Source organism: Halichoerus grypus, chromosome 6, assembly GCF_964656455.1.
Source record: "Halichoerus grypus chromosome 6, mHalGry1.hap1.1, whole genome shotgun sequence".
In the NCBI taxonomy this organism is placed as follows: Eukaryota; Metazoa; Chordata; class Mammalia; order Carnivora; family Phocidae; genus Halichoerus; species Halichoerus grypus.
Window position 1 is genome coordinate 169,315,358 of NC_135717.1, and position 21,710 is coordinate 169,337,067.

Sequence of the window (21,710 nt, forward strand, 5' to 3'; positions counted from 1 at the left end):
TTCTGGAGCTTCACCATTTCGGTGCCCGGTGGTGGCTATGTAGGGTAAGGACTGCCCTAAGAGGTAAGAACTCAGCTGGCCCAGGGCCCAGAAAACCCGGGAGTCCTTCTGGGCTGGCCTGGGCTAGGCCAGTGGTCTCAAACAGGCATGCTCAAAGATGTCCTGGATGAAGGAATGTAAGAAGCTTTATGAAACTGATACAGTGACTATTAATAACTACCAGGTTCTATGCCAGGCTCTTTATATGGGTTAGCTCTTCACACATAACAACCATCCACATTTCTTAGGGAAAAGGAAACAGGCTCAGAGAATGAAGGTACTTGACCCGGGGTCACAGAAGGAGCAGAACAAAAATTCAAAACCCCAGATCTTTTTAGAATAAAAGTCTACTGTACTTTCAGAGTCTGCTGCTTTATCTGCCATCAGGACTTTTAAAATCCAAATACTTTTAAAATCCACAACTCCCCAAGACTTAGAAAATAAAGTGCTTCATGGATATCCCTTCCTGAGTTGTTAAGGGATCTTCTCTGTGTTCACCTCTCCTGGAACCCCCTCACACAGTTTCTTGATCCCCGCCATGTTAATTCCTGCCTCTAAGCCTTTGCCTTTGCTGCTCCATCCGCCAAGAATGCCAGTCTCTTGCCTCATCCTCCTCCTTTGGCCTGGCAAACACCTTCTTATCTTTTCCAGATTCAGGTCAAGGAACACCACTTCTGTAAAGTGTTTCTGGGGGCGCTGGCTGGCTCAGTCAGAAGAGCGTACAACTCTTGAGCTCGGGGGTTGTGAGTTTGAGCCCCATGTTGGGTGTAGAGATTACTAAAAAAAATCTTTAAAAAAAAATGTTTCTGCATGGCTCCTGGGGTCCCCTCTGTCTAAAAGCACCTCCAGAGCTTAGAGTGTTTATTTGTTGATACATTTGCCTTCTCTCTACCAGACTATGAGCTCCTTGAAAATAAGGACTGTGTGTTAACTACGTTATTTTACCCAGTGTCTATTGCAGGGAACTTCTGAAACCTCTTCTTTTCTTCTTCTTTTATCTTATTCTATTTATTTATTTAGAGAGAGCAGGGGGAGGGGCAGAGGAAGAGGGAGAGAGGGAATCTCAAGCAGACTCCGCACTGAGCGCAGAGCCCAACACGTGGCTCCATCTCACAACCCTAAGATCATGACCTGAGCTGAAATCAAGAGTTGTACGCTTAACTGACTGAGCTGCCCAGGCGCCCCTGAAACCTCTTCTAACCTGGGCTTGCTGCTGTGTAAAATGCAGTGGGTATTCTGCATGGAGCACTGGGTGTTATGCACAAACAATGAATCATGGAACACTACATCAAAAACTAATGATGTATTGTATGGTGATGAACATAACAATAAAAGTAAAAAAAATGCAGTGGGTAATGTCTACCTCATATGGCTGTTATAAAGGTCAAAATGAGGTGATGTTTCTCATGCGTTCAGCTTACTTGTTTAGTTAACAACTAAAGCCATTATTATATTATCCTTTAATATTGTTAGTTTTAACATTTTAAATAAAATAATGGTAAAAGAGTAAATCCGTGAATAAATGTAGTGACCCAAACAAAAACCCCCACTCCTGCTTTTTGCTCAGCCTAGGAAAAACTATAATGGAATATTTCCCCTATCCTGGGAATAGCTATTTCTGTTTCTCAGTCTTTGGTCACAGTTTCCTTTTTCTCCTGTTGTTTTACCCTACCTGGTAGAAATATCAGGGCTCCTGCCAGAGCTTCCCAGTCCCAGGGGAGAGAATTAGTCAAGGTCTGAGAGTGACAAGAGAGAGCAGTCCAACTTCATTCTTGCTTCTCTTTCCCTCTCCTCCTTTTCCTTCCTGTGGGGGAAATAAAAAACACTTAACAAAAATTGGCTCAAAAATTCAGGGTGATTTCTTCAAAGGTGTCACTGGAATCTTGATAGATATTGAAAGGAAAAGTTTACAAAGGAACCAATAACGGCAACAGCAAATAACCAGAACAGAATGCTGAACACACTGCACGATCCCCTCATCTGTCTTCTAAGTACTGTTGGATGCCAGGCACTGGACTTGGCCCCGGGAAAAGAAGATCACCCAGGGCAAGATTCCTTGAGGCCAAATCTTCAATCTAGGGAGATGGACAAGCACGTCTATGATTGAGTAGGCTAAGATCTGTGGAGCACGATCAGGAAAGCACAGGGCACATAATGGGTTCCCTGAGTAAGCAAGTCAGGGGAGACTTCCAGGAGGTGATGCCTGAGCTGGGTTTTAAAGGTCAGCAAGGAGTTAGTAAGATTAAGAGGTATTTGGAAGACAGTCAAGTCTGAGGGAACAACAATAATATTGGTAAATTAAACTGCGTTGGCTTAGATTTCTGAGAATCTAAGGTGGATGTCAGAAAGATTGTTTCTGATAGATCAGTTGAGTCACCACTGATCCTATAAGATTCCATGGCTCAAACAGGTGGGTCTTAAGCTAAACTGCGATTATAAAAAAATTGTGGTCTTCTCGATCAAAGGAAAATTAAAATTGGAAGACTTAAGATTGGAAGGTTTCCTTGGGTAAATTTCTCAACTCATTAAGCTTTTCTTCTTCTCTAAAATGGAGACTGTAACACCATCTATCTGTGATGAGATGGTTAGTTACCAACCCACCATCTGCTCTCCCTTTTTCTTTAGCAATGGAGCCAGTTTTTGGTTAAGATGGCAATATGCCCAGAGTTTTTTTTAATTACATTTCCCAGCCTCCTTTGAAACTAACATCACCATGTGCCTAATATCCGACCCTTGAAATAAAGTGGCAATATGAAATGGTATTTCCAGGGAGGTTATTAAAAAGGGAGAGGGTAACAGGGATTGACTACAACTGAGCATAAGGGATCTTTCTGGGGTGATGAAAAAGTTCTAAAACTGGATTGCAGCAACTGTTGCCAAACTCTGTAAATTTGCTAAAATTAATTGAATTGTATACTTAAAATGAACAAATTTTATGGTAAATTACACCTCAATAATGTTATAAAGTAATAATAAGTATTATAAAACATCATTTAAAATGGGTTTTTTGGGTTTTTTTTAAAGGAATGTGTTTATTTTTTTTTTTTTAAAGATTTTATTTATTGGGGCACCTGGGTGGCTCAGTCATTAAGCGTCTGCCTTCGGCTCAAGTCATGATCCCAGGGTCCTGGGATTGAGCCTCGCATCGGGCTCCCTGCTCCGCGGGAAGCCTGCTTCTCCCTCTCCCACTCCCCCTGCTTGTGTTCCCTCTCTCGCTGTGTCTCTCTGTTAAATAAATAAATAAAATCTTTAAAAAAAAAAAAAAAGATTTTATTTATTTATTTGACACAGAGAGAGCATGAGCAGCAGGGAGGAACAAGGGGAGAGGGAGAAGCAGGCTCCCCGCTGAGCAGGGAGCCCAATATGGGGCTTGATCCCAGGATCCTGGGATTCTGACCTGAGCCGAAGGCAGACACTTAACTGATTGAGCCACCCAGGCTCCCCAATAAATATAATCTTTAAAAAAAAAAAAAAAAAAAAGAGGGTGGCTGGGTGATGGACATTGGGGAGGTATGTGTTGTGGTGAGTGCTGGGTGTTGTATAAGACTGATGATAACAGAGTGCATCGGGCTCCCTGTTCAGCGGGAAGTCTGCTTCTCCCTCTCCCACTCCCCCTGCTTGTGTTCCCACTCTTGCTGTCTCTCTGTCAAATAAATAAAAATCTTAAAAAAAAAAAAGGCTGATGAATCACAGACCTGTGCCCCTAAAACAAATAATACATTGTATGTTAATAAAATATAAATTAAGAATTCTGACAGGGGCGCCTGGGTGGCTCAGTCAGTTAAGCATCTGACTCTTGATCTCAGCTCAGGTCTTGATCCCAGGGTTGTGAGTTCAAGCCCCATGTTGTGCTCCACACCCAGTGTGGAGCCTACCTAAAAAAAAAAAAAAAAAGAAATTCTGACAGTGTTCATATTTCCAGTTTTCCATGGTCTTTGTCAGAACAAACCTGAAAAGAAACGCAGTCTCCCTCTCAAGACTTCCTCCAGATTTCTTGTCAGGGAATTCCTCAATGAAGGTTGAAGGTGGGATGAACATGTGGTTTGCCTTCTTTTTATCTAATGCTCTTTGATCGATATTCTTCACCTCTCTGTGGAGAAATCACAAAGGCACGTATGGAAAAATACTGAAAACTCAGCATGATCTTTTCACTCCTATTTTCATATGTAAAGAGAGACAAATATTTACAAAGTTATTCATTCAAGAGCAACTGACTGAAGTAGAGAGCTGACTACACAGCAGCTACTCAGTCCGGAGCCCCTGCTGTGTGCTAGGGGGCATATCAGTCCTTGGAGACACAGAGAGGAATAAGATGTGGTCCCCGAATTCAAGGAACATGTACTCAGATTAGGAGGACAGGAAAAGAAATCAACAATCTGAAAGAGGGGCCCCTGGGCGGCTCAGTCAGTTCAGCGTCTGCCTTCGGCTCAGGTCACAATCCCAGGGTCCTGGGATCGAGTCCCGCATCGGGCTCCCTGCTCAGCAGGGCAGTCCGCTTCTCCCTCTGCCTGCCACTCCCTCTGCTTGTGTGATCGCTCTCTGACAAATCAGTCAATCAATCAATCTTAAAAGCAAACAAACAAAAAAACAATCTGAAAAAAAGCTGAATTTTGAAGGCAAGCTGAATTCAAGTTGGGGATCTGCCGCTTACTGTCTGACTTTGGGCAAATTACTTAACCTCTCCCTGCCAGTGTATCACCACCAACTTGGTGATAATAGAACCTAGGGATGCAGTGAGGATTCATTGAGTTACCACAGGTCAGGTGCTTAGCGCAGTGTCTGGTACACAATAAATAAAGGAAGCGCTCTAGAAATGTCAGCAGCTGCTGCTGTTCTTATAGAAGACAGTTTTCAGCGGAGTGTGCTCAGGTAAGCATGGGGTACACAATGGGAATGCCGAACTGGGTGATATACCAGCGGACTTTTGAAATGTAAGTAGACATTTACTTGATGAAGAAGCAGGTTACGGACACTCAAGGTAGACAAAATAGCAATAAAAATGTATTTGTGTGAATTAAGATTCTGTCATATACTTCTCTGCTGATGGAGGAGAGATGCAGAAAGACCGGTATTAAAAGACCAGCATTGGGGCGCCTGGGTGGCTCAGTCGTTAAGCGTCCGCCTTCGGCTCAGGTCATGATCCCAGGATCCTGGGATCCAGCCCCGCGTCGGGCTCCCTGCTCAGCGGGAAGCCTGCTTCTCCCTCTCCCACTCCCCCTGCTTGTGTTCCCTCTCTCGCTGTGTCTCTCTGTCAAATAAATAAATAAAATCTTTAAAAAATAAAACAAAAAACCAGCATTGAACTGAGGTAGGGAAGCTGAAGGGACTCCATTTTATTTTATTATTTTATTTTATATATTTATTTTATTTTGTTTTGCTTTTTTTAAAGATTTTATTTATTTATTTGACAGAGAGAGAGAGGGAGAGAGAGCACAAGCAGGGGGAGCAGCAGAGGGCGAAGCAGGCTCCCCGCTGAGCAGGGAGCCCAATACGGGACTCAATCCCACGACCCTGGGATCATGACCTGGACCAAAGGCAGATGCTTAACCAACTGAGCCACCCAGGTGTCCCTATATATTTCTTTTAAAGATTTTATTTATTTATTTATTTATTTGAGAGAGTGTGAGCACATGTGCAAGTGGGGGGAAGAGTAGAGAGAGAGACAAGCAGACTCCATGCTGAGCATGGAGCGTAACGCAGGACTCGATCCCACGACCCCAAAATCACGACCTGACAGACAGACAACCGACTGAGCCACCCAGGCGGCCCTGAAGGGACACCATTTTAGAAAGGCTCCATCTCTGCTATTTTTCTGCTAGGCCCCATTTCAGAATAAGTCAAAGAAGCTATGTTCCCACTTTGAGGGGGAAGCAAGATAGTTAATCATTCTCTGAATTTTGTCCTAGGCCCCAAACACCTAATAATGTCTAAGAAGAGCCAGATCCCAAACATGTTCCAAGCTGACACTGGCAGCAATACCTCTACCTTCGGGAATTTACGGAATAACACCCGTTGTTCACCCACACGTACCTCTGATTGGGCCCTACCCTGGACTCCTGAGGGAACAAATACCCTAGGCCCCTTTCCAACAGAAACCCCTAACCTCAGGCAATGACAAGACTCCTTCTCCTTTCCTTTCCAAGTCTCCCAGACATTCTGTCTGCTATTCTCTACCTGTCATTTATACTCTTCAATAAACTCTGTTTTCACTTTCTCTCTTGCATTTGATTTCTTTTTCTTTTTTTTTTTTTTAAAGATTTTATTTATTTATTTGACAGAGAGAGACACAGCGAGAGAGGGAACACAAACAGGGGGAGTGTGAGAAGGAGAAGCAGGCCTCCTGCTGAGCAGGGAGCCCAATGAGGGGCTTGATTCCAGGACCCCAGGACCATGACCTGAGCCGAAGGCAGACGCCCAACAACTGAGCCACCCAGGCGCCCCTTGCATTTGATTTCTATCCTACGTAAAGCCAAGGACCCTCTTGGCTGGTCCTGGGGGAGCCTCCTCTGGATCCTCAGACTCAACCAGGCTGTATCAAAACCCATGGTTATTCCAACAATGGGCAACTTCTCCCAAGTCAAAGGAAGAAATTCTGTCGACACAATGTTCTTACTTTGGGATCTTCTGCCACAACTTATTCTTAACCCTGGGGAGCCTGCTTCTGCTTGCAACAAAGAGGGAAAGAACAGCAGCAGATTGCATTTGTCCTTGTTATGATCACATTTTCTTTTCTTTTTTTTAAGATTTTATTTATTTATTTGAGAGAGAGGAAGAGTGAGCAAGAGAGAACACAAGCAGGGGGAGGGGCAGAGGCAGAGGGAGAAGGAGGCTCCCCACTGAGCAGGGAGCCCAATGCAGGACTCGATCCCAGGACCCCAGGATCATGACCTGAGCCAAAGGTAGACATTCAATGAACTGAGACACCCAGGCACTCCAGACATGACTCTTAAAAAATGAGGTAACTACGGGGTGGGGTGGGAGGGATGGGGTGACTGGGTGATGGACACTGGGGAGGGTATGTGTTCTGGTAAGCGCTGTGAATTGTGCAAGACTGTTGAATCTCAGATCTGTACCTCTGAAACAAATAATGCAATATATGTTAAGAAAGAAAAAAAGAAGAAGAAGAATGTAGCAGGAGGGGAAGAATGAAGGGGGAGAAATCGGAGGGGGAGAAGAACCATGAGAGACGATGGACTCTGAAAAACAAACTGAGGGTTCTAGAGGGGAGGGGGGTGGGAGGATGGGTTAGCCTGGTGATGGGTATTGAGGAGGGCACGTTCTGCATGGAGCACTGGGTGTTATGCACAAACAATGAATCATGGAACACTACATCAAAAACTAATGATGTAATGTATGGGGATTAACATAACAATAAAAAAATAAAAAAAAAAGAGGCAACTACAAAACCATTATAATATCTATAAAGAAAAGGAATACACCAATATAAGGAGTTCCTTAATATGTTCCTTTGGAACATAGATACCAAAGAGTTCATAGACTCTAAATGTGCAGCTCAAGCAGTTTTTGTGGACTGAGCACACCCATGTAACCAGCACCCAGATCAAGAAACGGAACACTGCCCGCTCCCCAGAAGCCCCCTCATCCGTACCCTACTCAAACCCTACTCCCCTGAGGGTAGCCCTAATTTTGCTCCCTCTGCTTCCTAGTAGTCTCATGCACCCACAGGGAGCCACAGCTTCCCCCCAGTGTCCCAGGCTCTGGTGTCTAATGTCTAACAGCACAGATGTGGGTTTGGTTTTTTTTTAGATTATTTATTTTAGAGAGAGAGGGACAGTGAGAGGGCAGGGGGTCGGGGGAGGGGCAGGGGAGAGCGGGGAGAGAGAGAATCTCAAGCAGACTTCCCACCGAGCTTGGAGCCCAACGATGCAGGGCCCCATCCCAGGCCCCTGAGATCATGCCCTGAGCCAAAATCAAGAGTTAGATGCTTTACCCACTGAGCTACTCAGGTGCCCCTATCAGCACAGATGTGTTTCAAGGACACCATTTTCTTTCGTAGACAAAATTTTGAGAATCACTTTGTTAACAGAAGGCATCCTGAGCTTCTTGATAATGCCTTATCCAACAAAAAGTGGATATATTTAGCAATGAGATTGCTAACACATAATTATAGTTTCTACTGACTTAAAATACCTATACTGTAATTCACCTGATAAGGATGCCTTTATTAAACAAGGATGTCCTTATATATTTCTGAAATATATACGCGGTAGACTTAATCTTGAATAAATTTAATATTAGCCCTAAATTATTTTTGCCTTGCTCATGCCATAGCTAGGTATAACTATGGGGGCTAAGTTCTGGCCAATGGAATGAAAAATGGAAGTTTCACTTGTGACTCACAAGAGGTATGCATTTCTTTGGACTTCACCTTCCTTTTTCTTTTCTTTCTTTTTTTTTTTTTTAAGATTTTTATTTATTTGACAGAGAGAGACTCAGCAAGAGAGGGAACACAAGCAGAGGGAAAGGGAGAAGCAGGCTTCCTGCCGAGCAGGGAGCCCGATGTGGGGCTCGATCTCAGGACCCTGAGATCATGACCTGAGCTGAAGGTAGACGCTTAACGACTGAGCCACCCAGGTGCCCCTTCATCTTCCTTTCTATTGGCTGGAATATTGACCTGATGGCTGGAGCTTGACCAGCTATCTTAGATCATGAGGCGGAATCATGGGCGAAGGATTATGGAGAAGTAAGACAAAAGGGGCTTGGGTCCCTGACACTGTGACCTGCCATATCTCTTGGACTCCTTTTTAAATAATAAAAATAGATTTGCACCTTGTTTTAGCCACTATTTGGAGTTCTTCTGTCACTCGAAGCTAAACCTAATTCTAAGTGATAGAATTACCTACTATGGGCTTGGTCTTATAAACAGGCTTTATGTGCCTTATTTTACTTGATTGATACAACTCTCCAAAGTAGGAAATACTATCTTCATTTAACCAACAAAGAAATGGAAGCTCAGCAATATATGTGACTGGTCCAATGTCATAGAGCCAGTAAGTAAAAAACCCTAAGCCTCTGCCATTCCAAGGATCCCACCTTCAAGAATTGCTACAACTATTGGGAGAGACAGACATTACAAAACATCTATGTTATAAACAGAACATAATACCCGGTGCATAGAAGTTGCTGAAAATATTTGTTGGAACAATGAGTGAAATATAGAAAAAACAAAGCATAATGAACCACAGTAACAGAGGCAGAAACAAAGAGCCCTAAAGAACAATTCCTGCAAGGGCGCCTGGGTGGCTCAGTCAGTTAAGCATCTACGTTTGGCTCAGGTCATGATCTCAGGGTCCTGGGATCAGGCTCCCCATGTCAGGCTCCCTTCTCAGTGGAGCCCGCTTCTCCCTCTCCCTCTGCCCTTCCCCCTGCTTGTGCTCTCTCTCTCTCCCAAATAAATAAATTAAAAAAAAAAGAAAAAGAACGGTTCCTGGGTCCTCTCCCTTCCCCAGTCCTGACCCTCTCCTCCCTCACCTGCATCTCTCTGACCTCTCCCGCGTCACACAGGCTTGGGTCTTCCACTTTACATTGAAACGGCCCTGTTACTCACCATCCAATCTTGCCTTTTTTAGTTCAGAATTTTGCTCCTTCTGCTTCCTAGTAGTCTCATTCACCCATGGGGAGCCACAGCTTCCCCCTATTGTCCCGGGCTCTGGTATCTGACCTCAGCCCTGTTAAGACCGTTCTCTACCAACTCACCAAACCTGTCCCAGCCCCAGGCTTCTGCATCTGGCACCCCCACTGCTGATCCTTACTTCCCTTAGCCCTTTCTTCCCTCAGCTTCATGGTTGGTGTGCCTTTACATGCAGGCTCTCCTTTCCTTCTGGCCACTCTTTCTCCTTGGCCCCATTTGTCCTCCCCACATATGTGGTGGCCCTCTAAGTTTCTGTCCTTGACCTTGACTTCGGTAAATGGCGATAAATAACTGTGCCTCTTACACACACTATTTTATACCCTGATTTTTTTTTTTGTTTTGGTCCAGTAATATGTTGTGACCATCCCTCCTTATAAAATAAGAATACTAGATCAACATGGCCATTTTTCTTGGCTGCAGAGCATGCACATACAAGAGCTTATTAAACCGGGCGCCTGGGTGGCTCAGTTGGTTGGGCGACTGCCTTCAGCTCAGGTCATGATCCTGGAGTTCCGGGATCGAGTCCCGCATCGGGCTCCCCGCTCAGCGGGGAGTCTGCTTCTCCCTCTCCCGCTCCCCCCTCTCGTGCTCACTCTCTCTCTCTCTCTCAAATAAATAAATAAAATCTTTAAAAAAAAAAAAAAAAGAGCTTATTAAACCAATCACCTTTTTTTTTAAACATTTAAAAAAAATAGTTTATTTATTTATTTAAGAGAGACAGAATGAGAGAGAGAGAGAGAGCACAAGATGGGGGAAGGTCAGAGGGAGAAGCAGACTCCCTGCTGAGCAGGGAGCCCGATGCGGGACTCGATCCCAGGACTCCAGGATCATGACCTGAGCCGAAGGCAGTCGCTTAACCAACTGAGTCACCCAGGCGCCCCTCACTTTTTGATGAACATTTAGGCTAAACTGCATTTTTGTGGGGCTTGTTTTTGTGCGTGTGCGTGTGTGTGTGTGTGTATCATCATTTGGAAATAACTCAACTGTATCACTTTGCAAAATAAATCAGTTACCTATGTGTTCGTTGTTTCCTTTCTCTCTCCTATGATGGCAGATGCCAATGGCTGTCTAGCCAACAGCTATTCACCCTTTCTCCCCTGCTAACCGAATCCAGTGCTATTTTGGGTAATGAAGTGCCCAGCCAGTTCTGCTCTGGTCCAGGCACGGAAATCTCATTTCTCTTTGCCAGATATTTCCCGAGCTTCTTTTGCAGCCCAGATGTCCATGTAAGAGAGTTACGGGAGCAGGCAGAGAAGACATGAGAGAGATAAGGAGCAAACGAAGAAGGTGAGCTCTTCTCTAGAGAAAAAAGTGCCAGCTAATAAAGGGAGAATGGATGATGGAAATAGAAAATCACGATTTTGCAACCCCAACTATTATCATTGGTTCAGGCAAAGACCATCAAAGCGATGCTAAAACCGCTGGGCAAAGGTTTGGGGACAGCAGATTCATTCAGTCTCAGAGAATCACACCACTTATTACAGACTAACTACATAAAACCCCTGGGTCTTACAGTGGAGAGGTCTGGCAGAGACCATCTGTCTGACTGACCCGACACTGAGTGTCTCCTGATGCAGTGCAGTGTGCACACACAACATCATCTATGAGGTGTTCTTGGCGAAAGGATCTTCCCTGAAACTTATCAAGCATCTAGTATCACCCCAATGTCCAGTTTACAAGAAATATAGGGTATTTTGAAATAAGTTAAATGATACCCTGAAGAAATAGTCAGAAAAATCCAGAATGTGGCTTGAGCATTTCAAAAAAGTCTATGTCAGGGCGCCTGGGTGGCGCAGTTGGTTAAGCGACTGCCTTCGGCTGAGGTCGTGATCCTAGAATCCCGGGATCGAGTCCCGCATTGGGCTCCCTGGGGAGTCTGCTTCTCCCTCTGACCATCTCCCCTCTCATGCTCTCTCTATCTCATTCTCTCTCTCAAATAAATAAAATAAAATCTTAAAAAAAAAAAGTCTATGTCATTAAAAAAAAAATTAATAATGTAATCATTGCTTCAGGGCGTAATAACAAAGGTGGGGGCAGGGCACTGTTATCGATGAAAAGACACCAAAGAGATATAACAACAAAATCTAATTCCCAATCCTTGATTGGATCCTGGAGCAGCAAGTAAAACCAAAAAGGATATTTTGGGCACCACTGGGGAAATACGAATTTGACCTAATTACTAGGGAGAGAAAGAAAATACGGCAAAATGTGGATAATTGGTAAACGCAGTGCGGGCATATGGTGTTCACTGCACCATACTTTCAACATTTCTGGAAGGTCTGAAAATTTTGTAAATAAAATAAAAATATTGAAAAAGTCAGAAGGCACAGGAAAATATCCATAATATGCTAAGTGGGGAAACAAAGTCTAAAAACCAGATTGACGATATGACTCTACTACTTTTGTTTAAAGATACACCTCTGTGGGCCCAGGAGTAAAGACTGCAAGGATTTATAGAAAAATGTTGGCGGGGCGCCTGGGTGGCTCAGTCATTAAGCGTCTGCCTTCGGCTCAGGTCATGGTCCCAGGGTCCTGGGATCGAGTCCCACATTGGGCTCCCTGCTGGGCGGGAAGCCTGCTTCTCCCTCTCCCACTCCCCCTGCTTGTGTTCCTGCTCTGGCTATCTCTCTCTCTGTCAAATAAATAAATAAATAAATAAATCTTTAAAAAAAAAAAAAAAGAAAGAAAAATGTTGGCAATGTATACCTCCAGGTGCTTTTCCAGGTTGGTTTATTTGTCTTCACTGAACATAAATGTTTTTGTAGTTAGAAAAAAATAACTTTAAAAGAAAGATCTGATCTCTGTTATTGTGGAGTTTACATTCTGACCACAAGAAATGTGCTTAAGATAGTCCCAGGGCCAGGCCCCCAATTAAAAATTGTCATGTGCAGGGGCGCCAGGGTGGTGCAGTCGGTTAAGTGTCCGACTCTCGGTTTTGGCTCAGATACTCTTGATTTCGGCTCAGGTCGTGATCTCAGGGTCGTGAGACCCGCCCACATCATCCGGCTCCACACAGCGGGGAGTCTGTTCAAGATTCTCTCTCCCCCTCTCCCTCTGCACCTCCGCTCATGCTCTATCTCTCTAAAATAATAAAATCTTAAAAATAAAAAAAAAATTAGGGGCACCTGGGTGGCTCAGTCGTTAAGTGTCTGCCGTCAGCTCAGGTCATGATCCCAGGGTCCTGGGATCGAGCCCCACATCAGGCTCCCCGCTCAGCGGGAAGCCTGCTTCTCCCTCTCCCATTCCCCCTGCTTGTGTTCCCTCTCTCGCTATCGCTCTATCAAATAAATAAATAAAATCTTTTAAAAATAAATAAATAAATAAAAAATAAAATGCACATAAAAATGAAACTGTCATGTGCAGGGGCGCCTGGTCGGCCTAGTAAGTGGAGCGTGCAACTCTTGATCTTGAGGTTGTGAGTTCGAGCCCCACATTAGGTGTAGAGATTACTTAAAAATCTTAAAAAAATTTTTTTTTAAATTGTCATGTGCAACAATAGACAGACACTCAAACAATGCCCCTTCCCTAATGCCCCTTAAATACCTGAGGAAGTTTTCTTGCAGTCCCTTTAGGTACTCATCAAAATAATTCCATTCATTCCTGTGGAGCCAGCTCAGTTGGCGGAGGTTGTCCCTCCGCTTCTTCATGTTGCTCAGGGTCAGGTTGATGACCTCAGCATATGTCAGGACGGACTCAGTGGCATCAGCCGTCAAGGAAAAGCCCATACTCTCAGTTGGTATTGACTGAGCGTTACCAGCAGAACAGCCTACTGCATGGGGCGGGGGCTGGGGGAGGAGATGGCAGAGTGGGGGAAATGACCTCTTTCTGGACCAGGTCACTGAAATCTGGGCAGGAAAGGACTCCTGCTCTCTGGCCATGGCCTACTGGGGAAGGCAAGCGGATATCCTCCCCAATGGCCAGGCCATTCCCGGTCTTTTAACAAAGCCCTTCTCTCCTGCTAATGGAAGGGCTAGGAAATGCTCTTTTCAGACTGCTGTCTAAAATTCTCACTCCACTTATCATGGGAATCACTTCGTAATGTATAGAATTGTCATATCACTATGTCGTACACCTGAAACTAATAAGTTGTGAGTCAACTATACTTCAATAAAAAAATAAGCAAATAAATACAATTCTTACTCTATTATTACAGTGGTGAAGAGGAATGGATTTCAACTGTCAGTCTCAAGCTTCATTCCCAACATCATGGAAGTTGATAAAAGATATTGAGCTCCGAGGTTAAGCGGTGCACATGAGATCTTAAGGTCAGTGGGTTGCTGAGCTGGACTCAAATCTGGGGCTGTGTATTCCCAACCCAGGCTCCTTCCACTATACTACACAGTCTACAGAGCAGTGAGGTGATATATAGGAAAGTGCTATGAAATGTGAGCTGTTAGGCTTATAAATAAGTTTGGGGATATGAGCTCTATAGACAAGTGCTACCTAGTTCATTGGGAAAGCTCCTCCTGATGGGGAGCTATGTGCAGCCAGGTAACGTTTCAAGCACTTGTTACTTCTCAGGCTCAGCCAAGCCTTTATTGTTACTGTGCCAGTACTCTGCAATAACAGCCCTAGAAGGCAGGTGTTGCTATCCCATTTTGTAGATGAAAAAAATGAGGCTCAGAGAGAAGCTGAAATTTGTCTAAGATCACTCAGCTGGTCAACAGTTGAGTTGGTTCTTGAGTCCAGGAGGACTTGATTCCATATTCTGACCCCCTACAGTAAAGTGCTAGGACTTAGGACACCAACATGTCACATCTGTTTTCTTAAGATCTGCGTTGGTTACCAAATCTTTAAAATAAATGCCAGCAGGGCCAGAGATCTGCTGATGGATCTGGAGGAGGGGTGTGTGTGTGTGAGGAGGATGGTAGAAGAAACACACGTCTGGACCCCAAATCCTGATCAATACATACTCTGGGATCAATGAGCATCTGGGAGTCATTACTGAGCTGCAAAGCATGTTCGAGTACCTAGTTAGCATTCTCTCTGGTAGATAGGAAGAGATTTTGCACCCAGGGGAATTTGACTTGCCCAAGATCCCACGCAGCCAGTTCATGAGGCCGACTTGGAACTAAAACGTGCAAGATTCTGAGCCTTAGGCTCGTATCAATGGCTACCCTTGATGGGCACACGCTATGTGCCAGGCACCGGGTTAAGGACTGGGTGCCTTTCCACACCCTTGCTTCTGGGAGGAGGAAGCAGAGGCCTGGAATAATATGTGCCCTGCCCATGGTGGAAAGGATATGGGATGCTCTTGGTTCTTTCCCTCCTGACTATCAACACATCTTTGCCACAATGCTGCAGACAGGCGTAATTCTGGAGGAAGTACACAATCAGAGGGCTCTTCCCATAAAGGTTGAAGAAGTTTGAAATCAGCTCAGGGCTTTTGCAGGCTGGGTGAGACTGAGTAGGAAAGAGAGTGGAAAAAATTACAGATTGTCATTGTTACAACATGGATTAAGAAACGGAAAGGTAATAATGTTCTTTGTCCAGTAACTCCAATTTTAGGATACTACCCTAAGGAAATTACCCAAAGTAAAGAAAAAAGATTTAAGTACTAAGATGCTTGCTGCAGAGACACTGACTATAGCAGAAGATTAGAATAACCTGAATGTTCAAGAAGATACTGATATTTCTATCCCAAGGAATAGTTATGCTGCTATTAAAATGTTTATGAAGAGTTGGTCCTAAGAAATAGCTTCAGATCTAATAGTAGATTTAAAAATTGAGACGCAGGGGCACCTGGGTGGCTCAGTCAGTTAGGCATCTGTCTTCGGCTCAGATCATGATCTCAGGGGCCCGGGATTGAGCCCCATGTCTACCTCCCCGGTGAGCAATGAGTCTGCTTCTCTCTCTGACCCTCCCCACCCTCATGCTCTCTCTCTCTCTCACTCTCTCTCTCAAGTAAATAAATAAGTAAAATCTTAAAAAACAAAACAAAACAAATAGGGCACCTGCGTGGCTCAGTCGGTTAAGTGTCTGCCTTCTGCTCAGGTCATGATCCCGGAGTCCTGGGATCAAGCCCCGCATCGGGCTCCCTGCTCAGCAGAGAGCCTGCTTCTCCCTCTGCCCCTGCCCCCCACTCTTCTCTCACTCACTCTCTCAAATAAATAAGTAAAATATTAAAAATAAATGAAAAAATGAAAAAAATTGAGATGCAAAGTCGGGTAGATAGCATTATATATTCTCTATGAAACAAATCAGTTAAAAAGAAAGATAGGAGGGCGCCTGGGTGGCTCAGTTGGTTAAGCGACTGCCTTCGGCTCAGGTCATGATCCTGGAGTCCCGGGATCGAGTCCCACATCAGGCTCCCTGCTCGGTAGGGAGTCTGCTTCTCCCTCTGACCCTCTCATGCTCTCTCTATCTCATTCTCTCTCTCAAATAAATAAATAAAATCTTTAAAAAAAAAAAAAGAAAGAAAGAAAGATAGGAGACTGGAAGCATAGTTACCAAAATGTTAATGATTCATTCAGCAAATATTTATTGGGTCACTATCATGTATAAACAGTGTTCTAGGTGCTAGAGATTTAACCAAGAAGAGGACAAATTCCAGCCCCCATGCAGCTTGCATTACACTTGAGACAAAGACAATAAACAATTCAACAAATAGAGGAATAGCGTAACATTATGGAATAATAGGTGCTTCAAATAAGAATCAAGCAGGGTGGGGCGCCTGGGTGGCTCAGTCGGTTAAGCGACTGCCTTCGGCTCAGGTCATGATCCCGGGGTCCTGGGATCGAGCCCCGCATTGGGCTCCCTGCTCGGCAGGAAGCCTGCTTCTCCCTTTCCCACTCCCCCTGCTTCTGTTCCCCCTCTTGCTGTCTCTCTCTCTGTCAAATAAATAAATATAATCTTCAAAAAAAGAAAAAAGAATCAAGTAGGGCAAGGGGTGGAGGGTGGTGGGAAGGGAGACTGGGGAGGAGAGGAACCCTTTCCATGGGGTGGTCAGGGAGGGCCATGAGAAGGTAAGGAATGAGGATCTTTTCTAAGTGTGATGGAAGCCACTGGAAGGTTTGAGCTGGGGTTCAACAGATTGGATTAATTTCTCTCCCACTCCTTTTGACTGGTGTGTAGAGAAAGCAGCCGTGAAGAGTGGTCAAGAGGTCTCTGCAGGGGTGGGGGGTGCTGGGCTGGGGCTGAGCTGAGCAGTTGCAGAGAGGGGTTAGAAGCGATGGAATTGGCAATCTGCTATGAAAGCAGAATTGGCAGGATTTGCTGGAGGACTTGACGTTGAGTGTGAGGAGAGAAGTCAAGGATGACTCTAAAGATGTAGGTGCCAGTTGTTCGGGTGGGAGGATCCAGGAAGGAACAGGTTAGTGGGGCAGGAAAATCAAAAAGTCTGCTTCGGTCGTGCTATAGTTGAGAGGAAGTATCTCAGGAAAGAGAATGGGCTGGGGCCAAGAGTGACTTGTTTTCCTTGCTTATTATTCCTCTGCCTTTTTCCAACAATGTCAATAATGAGTATGTACTACTTTTGTATTTAAAGAAACAATACATTTTAAAGAAGCAGATATAATTTAACTAAAAAAGTCTGCCCCATGAATAAGGGCTGTGACAACACCTGAGTGCACTATTCTCTAGTACTTTCCATTTTAATTGCTTCATGAGATTTTTTTTTTTTCTATCTATAGCACCGTCTCTTAACCTCATCACTTTGACATGTTGGGCCAGATAATTCTTTGTGGCAGGAGCTGTCCTGTGCATAGTAGGATGTTGAGCAGCATCCCTGGTCTCTAGATGCTAGTAGGACTCTGTCTCCTCCTTCACCCCCAGTTGTGACGACCTGAATTGTCTCTAGGTGTGGCCAAGTCTCCTAGCAGGCAAACTCGCCTGCAGTGGAGAATTACTATTTAACAGCAAGATCCCACTGGGTTCACAGAAACTTGAGGCTAATAAGGAACCCTACCGCCAAACTGGGGGACGATCTGTGTTCACTGGTCTCCAGTGAATTGCGGGCAACAAGGAAAAAAAATATTGCAATAAATATGATATAGAGTACGATTATTCACTTTAAGGCCTTTCTTTTATTCTGAGATTACCTTTTCTCCTTTTTTGTGTTAATGACCTTTCTTCTATGAAACAATGGTGATGGTAGATAAGCAGTCATTTTGCTTTAATGAACTTTAGTTAAAATTTTTTTTTCAAAGTCTAGAAAATTCCAAAGTGAATCCAGGATCCACTGATTTAGTTCTACATTTATCCTAGAGTTATTCTTTTGGCTGCCCAGAATCCATCCTCCTTTCCTGACAGGCCCTGATTCTTGTGCTTGGGGGAGTTTACCTGCCCTCTACTGCATTTGGGTTTAAGGGGACTGTGAAGTCAAAAGTCCTGCTCCCCCATGAGGGCACTGGAGGGGTCCTCAGAGGCCTTCACAGGCTCTGCCAGGGCCTACCTCCACCTACCCAGCTAGAGCCAGGGCTCATGGAATCAGCTTTGGTCAGTCAAAACTCCTGCTCCTGGGATTTTGAATCTTGAGTGGGGTAAAATATAGACTGAAAACACATGGGGGTTCACCCATCCCAGGCATGTCACCTTGAAGAGATGGTTTGAGGGTTGAAACTGCCATGATTCTTCTCCTGGTGCCTGGACTCAATTTCAGACTTTCTAGCTTACTCAGTGTTCTTCCAGTTTTTGTTCAAGTTGGCCAAGGACAGAGTGGGAAACGTTCAGAGGAGAATCTCTCTTTAGTGCTTTGGAAGAAGGTGGGGAAAAAAGATACTTCTTTGACAATTCCTCAAACAGGCCTGATTTAGTGAAAATGAAGAGCAGGAACACATTCAAACTGTGAAGGGATCCAAAGGCTGTCCTGGGTCAGCAGTGAGCCCCTATCCTAGCTTCAATCCATCCTCAGATGTTGCTGCTTTGCATAATGTGGTAACAGTTAAAGGTGTGGATGAAGCAACCATCATTGACATTCTAACTAAGAGGAACAATGCACAGTCCTTGGCAGATCAAAGCAGCATATCTCCAGGAAAAAGGAAAGCCCCTGGATGAAGCTCTGAAGAAAGCCCTTTCTGCCTAGAGGAAGTTGTTTTGGCTCTATTAAAAACTCCAGCCCAGTTCGATGCTGGTGAACTTCGTGCTGCCACGAAAGGCCTTGGAACTGATGAAGACACTCTGGATGAAATTTTGGTATTGAGAACTAACAAAGAAATCAGAGAAATTAACAGAGTCTATAGAGAAGAACTAAAGAGAGATCTGGCTAAAGATATCACCTCGGACACATCTGGAGATTATTGGAATGCTCTGCTTTCTCTGGCTAAGGGTGACCTATCTGAGGATTTTGGCTTGAATGACAACTTGGCTGATATGGATGCTAGGGCTTTATATGAAGCAGAAGAAAGGAGAAAAGGGACAGATGTGAATGTGTTCATTACCATCCTTACCACTAGAACCTATCCCCATCTTCGCCAAGTGTTTCAGAAGTACAGCAAGTACAGTAAGCACGACATGAACAAAGTTCTGGACCTGGAGATGAAAGGTGACATTGACAAATGCCTCACGACTACCGTGAAGTGTACCACAAGCAAACCAATGTTCTTCGCCAAGAAGCTTCATCAGGCCATGAAGGGTTCTGGACCTCAGAATTATGGTTTCCCGCTCTGAAATCTACATGAATGACATCAAAGCATGCTACCAGAAATTGTATGGTGTCTCTCTCTGCCAAGCCATCCTAGATGAAACCAAAGGAGATTATGAAAAAATCCTGGTGGCTCTCTGTGGAGACTAACATTCCTTTGGTGATCACAAGCTTCTTGATCAGAAGACTTTTTAATCATATCTTTTCATTCTATATCATAGACTTAAACAGGAAAGTTTTCTCAGCAGAATTACAGTCTAGCTAAATGCTTTCTGAAAAATATAGCCTATAAATCATTTTTATATCACAACTCCATATAATAGAAGTTTTTTTAAAACTATATTTATCCCAAATTATAAAAACCTCATAAACAGGTTGTTCTAGTAACATTACCTGAGAAAGATGTTTGTGCAGTAGAAAATAAAATGATTTTGCAGGACAAAAAAAAAAAAGTTGGCCAAGGACAGATTTTGTTATTTATAAGCAAAGAATTCCAACTAATATACTTGTTTCGATAATATTCTCAACAGGTAATTGTCCATTTTGCTTCCCTAACTTTGAAATAAGAAACATACTACCTTCAGAAACATCCATGTTGGTAAGCATCTAATTTCTCCTCACAGGTGGGAGTCAGGGACGGGGCCTTGGGTACCGGGACCTGGGGATAGGAGCGGAAAGGGCTGGTTCCTAACCACAGCACTGGGCCAAGGCTGGCCAGTGTGCAAGACGAGAAGTTCTGAAACATCAGATCCAAGGGGCAGGAGGAAAGCAGAGTAGGAGCTAGAGTGAAGGGATGGCATCAGAGACCTGGCAGGAGGAAGGAGTTGGTTTGAGATCCAGAGACGGAACAAGACCAGCAGATGGTCTGCAGCAGAGCCAGGGGGTAAAGCTGGTTTAAAATGGCAACTTGGACCCTCAGGATGTTCCTTCTTAGCCTAGATAAAAATCTGACTCTCTAATTCCAACCCATCTTCCTCCAGAACCATGTGTTACAGAATGGTCCTTAAAATATTGGAGAGCCCTTGATGTTCTCTATATCTTGTCTTCTCCAACCTAAACATCCCTAGTGCTTTCAGTAATTACTGGACAGACAGACTCCAGCCAGGCCCCTCCCTCTGCACGCTTGTTCAGTGAAATGTTTTGAAATGGGACTGTCCTCTTTCTCGTTCTGGACCAACAGAACTTCCTTTTTAGAAGTTTTTTATTTTGACACTTAGAGATCATTTTTCTGATATCTCTGAGGATGAAAACCTCTATTACTTTTTTACACAATAAATTCATGTTCACCGTGAGAAATTCATATAATAATTTATTTTTTATTTATTTTTAAAAATTTTTTTTAGATATTTATTTATTTGACAGAGAGAGACACAGCGAGAGAGGGAACACAAGCAGGGGGAGTGGGAGAGGGAGAAGCAGGCTTCCCGCGGAGAAGGGAGCCCGATGCGGGGCTCGATCCCAGGACCCCAAGATCATGACCTGAGCAGAAGACAGACGCTTAACGACAACCACCCAGGCGCCCCCATATAATAATTTAAAAAGGTGAAAAGTAAAAGAGAAAAGTCTCCCTCATCCAGACTTGCAGCCCTAAGAATAAATACTATGAACACTTTTCTGGGTATCCTCCCAAACCTTCTTGTACGCACAGACCAATTTTATACCAAAAATATATTTCAAAAATAAAAATGGAATCATTCTCTACATAATGTCTTACCACTTTAATTTTTCATTCACCAGCACCTAAATACATTACCTGTAATATTCTCTTGATTTATGAACTTTAGATATTGTCAACTAACTTCTTTCATATTAGAAGTTATAAATCCAGGGGCGCCTGGGTGGCTCAGTGGGTTAAGCGTCTGCCTTCGGCTCAGGTCATGATCCCAGGGTCCTGGGATCGAGCCCCGCATCGGGCTCCCTGCTCGGCGGGGAGCCTGCTTCTCCCTCTCTCTCTGCTGCTCCCCCTGCTTGTGCTCTATCCCTCTCTCTCTCTCAAATAAATAATAAAATCTTAAAAAAAAAAATTAAAAAAAAAAAAAAGAAGTTATAAATCTGTCTCACTGGATTCATATATGTTGTCTACCTTGGATTTGGCTTCCTCTGCCCTTCAAAATTCCTATATATATAAATTCCCCAACTGACCAATGTTGACCCATAAGTAGGGACATCTCTATGCCCCTATCAGCAGGAAGAAGTTACAGAAGATAAGACTTTCCACCCTCGGCAACCTTAAAAGATTTAAAGATTTTATTTATTTATTTGACCGAGAGAGAGAGCACAAGTAGGCAGAGCGGCAGGCAGAGGGAGAGGGAAAAGCAGGCTCTCTGCTGAACAGGGAGCCTGACGTGGGGCTCGATCCCAGGACCCCCGGACCATGACCTGAGTCGAAGGCAGACGCTTAACCAACTGAGCCACCCAGGCGCCCTGGCAACCTTAAAA

The 21,710-nt window shown here is 44.1% G+C and overlaps 1 protein-coding gene and 1 pseudogene across 1 annotated transcript in view; one reads left to right on the forward strand and one right to left on the reverse strand.

Annotated features, from left to right (window-relative positions):
* FAM227A (family with sequence similarity 227 member A) overlaps nucleotides 1-21,710 on the reverse strand; it is a 73,145-nt gene that overhangs the window by 785 nt on the left and 50,650 nt on the right. Inside the window, exons 14-17 of the mRNA XM_078076635.1 lie at nucleotides 14,937-15,094; nucleotides 13,235-13,387; nucleotides 3,989-4,129; nucleotides 1,712-1,843 (exon numbers count right to left, since the gene is read on the reverse strand). Of these exons, the coding sequence (XP_077932761.1) occupies nucleotides 1,765-1,843; nucleotides 3,989-4,129; nucleotides 13,235-13,387; nucleotides 14,937-15,094 (531 nt within the window). The 3' untranslated portion in view covers nucleotides 1,712-1,764. The remainder of the gene's footprint in view (nucleotides 1-1,711; nucleotides 1,844-3,988; nucleotides 4,130-13,234; nucleotides 13,388-14,936; nucleotides 15,095-21,710) is intronic.
* Nucleotides 16,649-19,723, forward strand: LOC118542199 (annexin A1 pseudogene; annotated as a pseudogene).